General features: G+C 47.4%; 1 protein-coding gene across 1 annotated transcript in view; it reads right to left on the reverse strand.

The window, feature by feature from the left end:
• Positions 1–550: 550 nt before the first annotated feature.
• KLHL38 (kelch like family member 38) overlaps positions 551–1,757 on the reverse strand; it is a 10,058-nt gene continuing 8,851 nt past the window's right edge. Inside the window, exon 3 of the mRNA XM_019631386.1 lies at positions 551–580. Coding sequence (XP_019486931.1) covers positions 551–580 — 30 coding nt within the window. The remainder of the gene's footprint in view (positions 581–1,757) is intronic.

Consider the following 1,757-nt stretch of genomic DNA (forward strand, 5'->3'; position numbering starts at 1 on the left):
CCAAATTCCCCAATAAAATCTTAAAAAAAAAAAAGAATAGTGTCCAAGGCTTTGGACCTGAGAAACTGGGAGGAAGCTGTTCCCCTCTCCCTCCCGTGATGGGGAAGCCTATGGAAAGAGCTGGTTTGGTGAGGATGGAGTGATGACCTTGAATATGTTTATTTTGAGGTTTCTATTTAACATCAAAGTGGAGATGCAGAATGAGTAGTGGAGTCTGGAATTAGAGAAAATTGGAAGTCAGCAGCGTTGGGGTGGTATTTACAGCTTGGGCTGGATGAGCTCACTCACCAAGGGAGTGAGAATAGACACAAAGAAAGTCTAAGGACTGAACGCTGGGGTACACCACCATTTATTAGTCAGGAAAATCAGGAGACAAGAATAAACTGCAGGGAGTAAGCGGAGAAGAGTGAGCAGTGTCCTAGAGGTAGAGTGAGGAAGGTATTTCAAGATGGAGGGAAGGTCAGCTGTGCCATATGCTGCTGACCGGTCATCAGATGAGAAATGAAAATGGATTGCTGGTTTAGGCACTGTAGGAGTCACTGGTTACCCTTTACGGGTACACTTTCAAGGAGAGGTGGGACTGAGAGCCCAAATAGAGAAGTTCCAAGAAAATAGGTTGGACTAAGAAGCTAGCTGGCAGCTAAGGGGACAGTGTCCAGGCCTATGAGCAGGGCTGACAATCGGGCAGGGTATCTGGGCCATGGCCAAGTGGGCTGGGGAACAGCGCAGAGCTTCAGACCCCAGCAGGAGAAACCGAAGTGCAAAAAATACAAACTAGGGGAAAAGGAAAAGTCCAGAACATGGACCTGGAGAGTCAGATGGGGAGGAAGACTTCAGTTTGGGGCACTCTTTTGCCAAGCCAAAGACAGCAAGACTCATTCCAGATGGTTCCATTGGTGGGGAGAGGACTTAATCTACAACCCTGGGCTGGAACAGGGCTGGCCAGGACAGGATGGGAATGGGACCAACACACCAGGGTCTTCAGTGCATACAGCTGAGCAGGGCAGTGGTTCTGACTGCACAGGACAGCGATCTACGGCACTTTTCAAAAATACAGAGCTCTGAGCCCAGCCTCTGAGAATCTCCATCTGTCCATCTTGAGTGGGGCTTGGACCTATTTTCAAACATCTTCCCAGGTGATTGTAATATGCTGCCAGCTTCAGCTTATTCCTGAGCTTGGGACTGGGCCAGTGTGGGAGGCACTGTGAGATAAAGAAGGCCATAGGGAAGTCAGCCCTGGCATTGGGAAAGCAATAATTGCCGTAATCTCTGAAGGAATTTGTTGGCTTTCCTCGGAAGAGCAATTCTCATAACATTTACCAAAATGAAAATCCTGATTAATTCTGCAGGTTTATAGCTCCCCAGAGGCTGGAGAAAAAACATCATTTGGCAGCAATAACAAATTTTATTCTGGCAGCATAGACAGTGCTGCAAATAGTAGATATGGAGTTGCGCATACTTTTCTGGAATTCCAATGCACTCCATCCATAGAATGCAGAGAAACACAGTCATGGCCAATTGCTCATGCTGCCACCTGGACCAAGTGCTTCTGGGGACCATTTGGGGTCTCTTAGCCCTCTCATTCCAAATTTCCATGATGTTCTGGGCAGGTGTGGTTTTTGTCAGCCCAGTATTTCTTTCTTTTGGGGGAACCACTTTGTGTCATTATGTGCAGTTCGGATAGGCTGTCAACGACAATAGTTAACCTGACCTCTGCCTGTAGGGATGCGATCCAAGACTAGCTAATTATAGCAGCA

Source organism: Hipposideros armiger, unplaced genomic scaffold (assembly GCF_001890085.2).
Source record: "Hipposideros armiger isolate ML-2016 unplaced genomic scaffold, ASM189008v1 scaffold_997, whole genome shotgun sequence".
Taxonomy (NCBI): domain Eukaryota; kingdom Metazoa; phylum Chordata; class Mammalia; order Chiroptera; family Hipposideridae; genus Hipposideros; species Hipposideros armiger.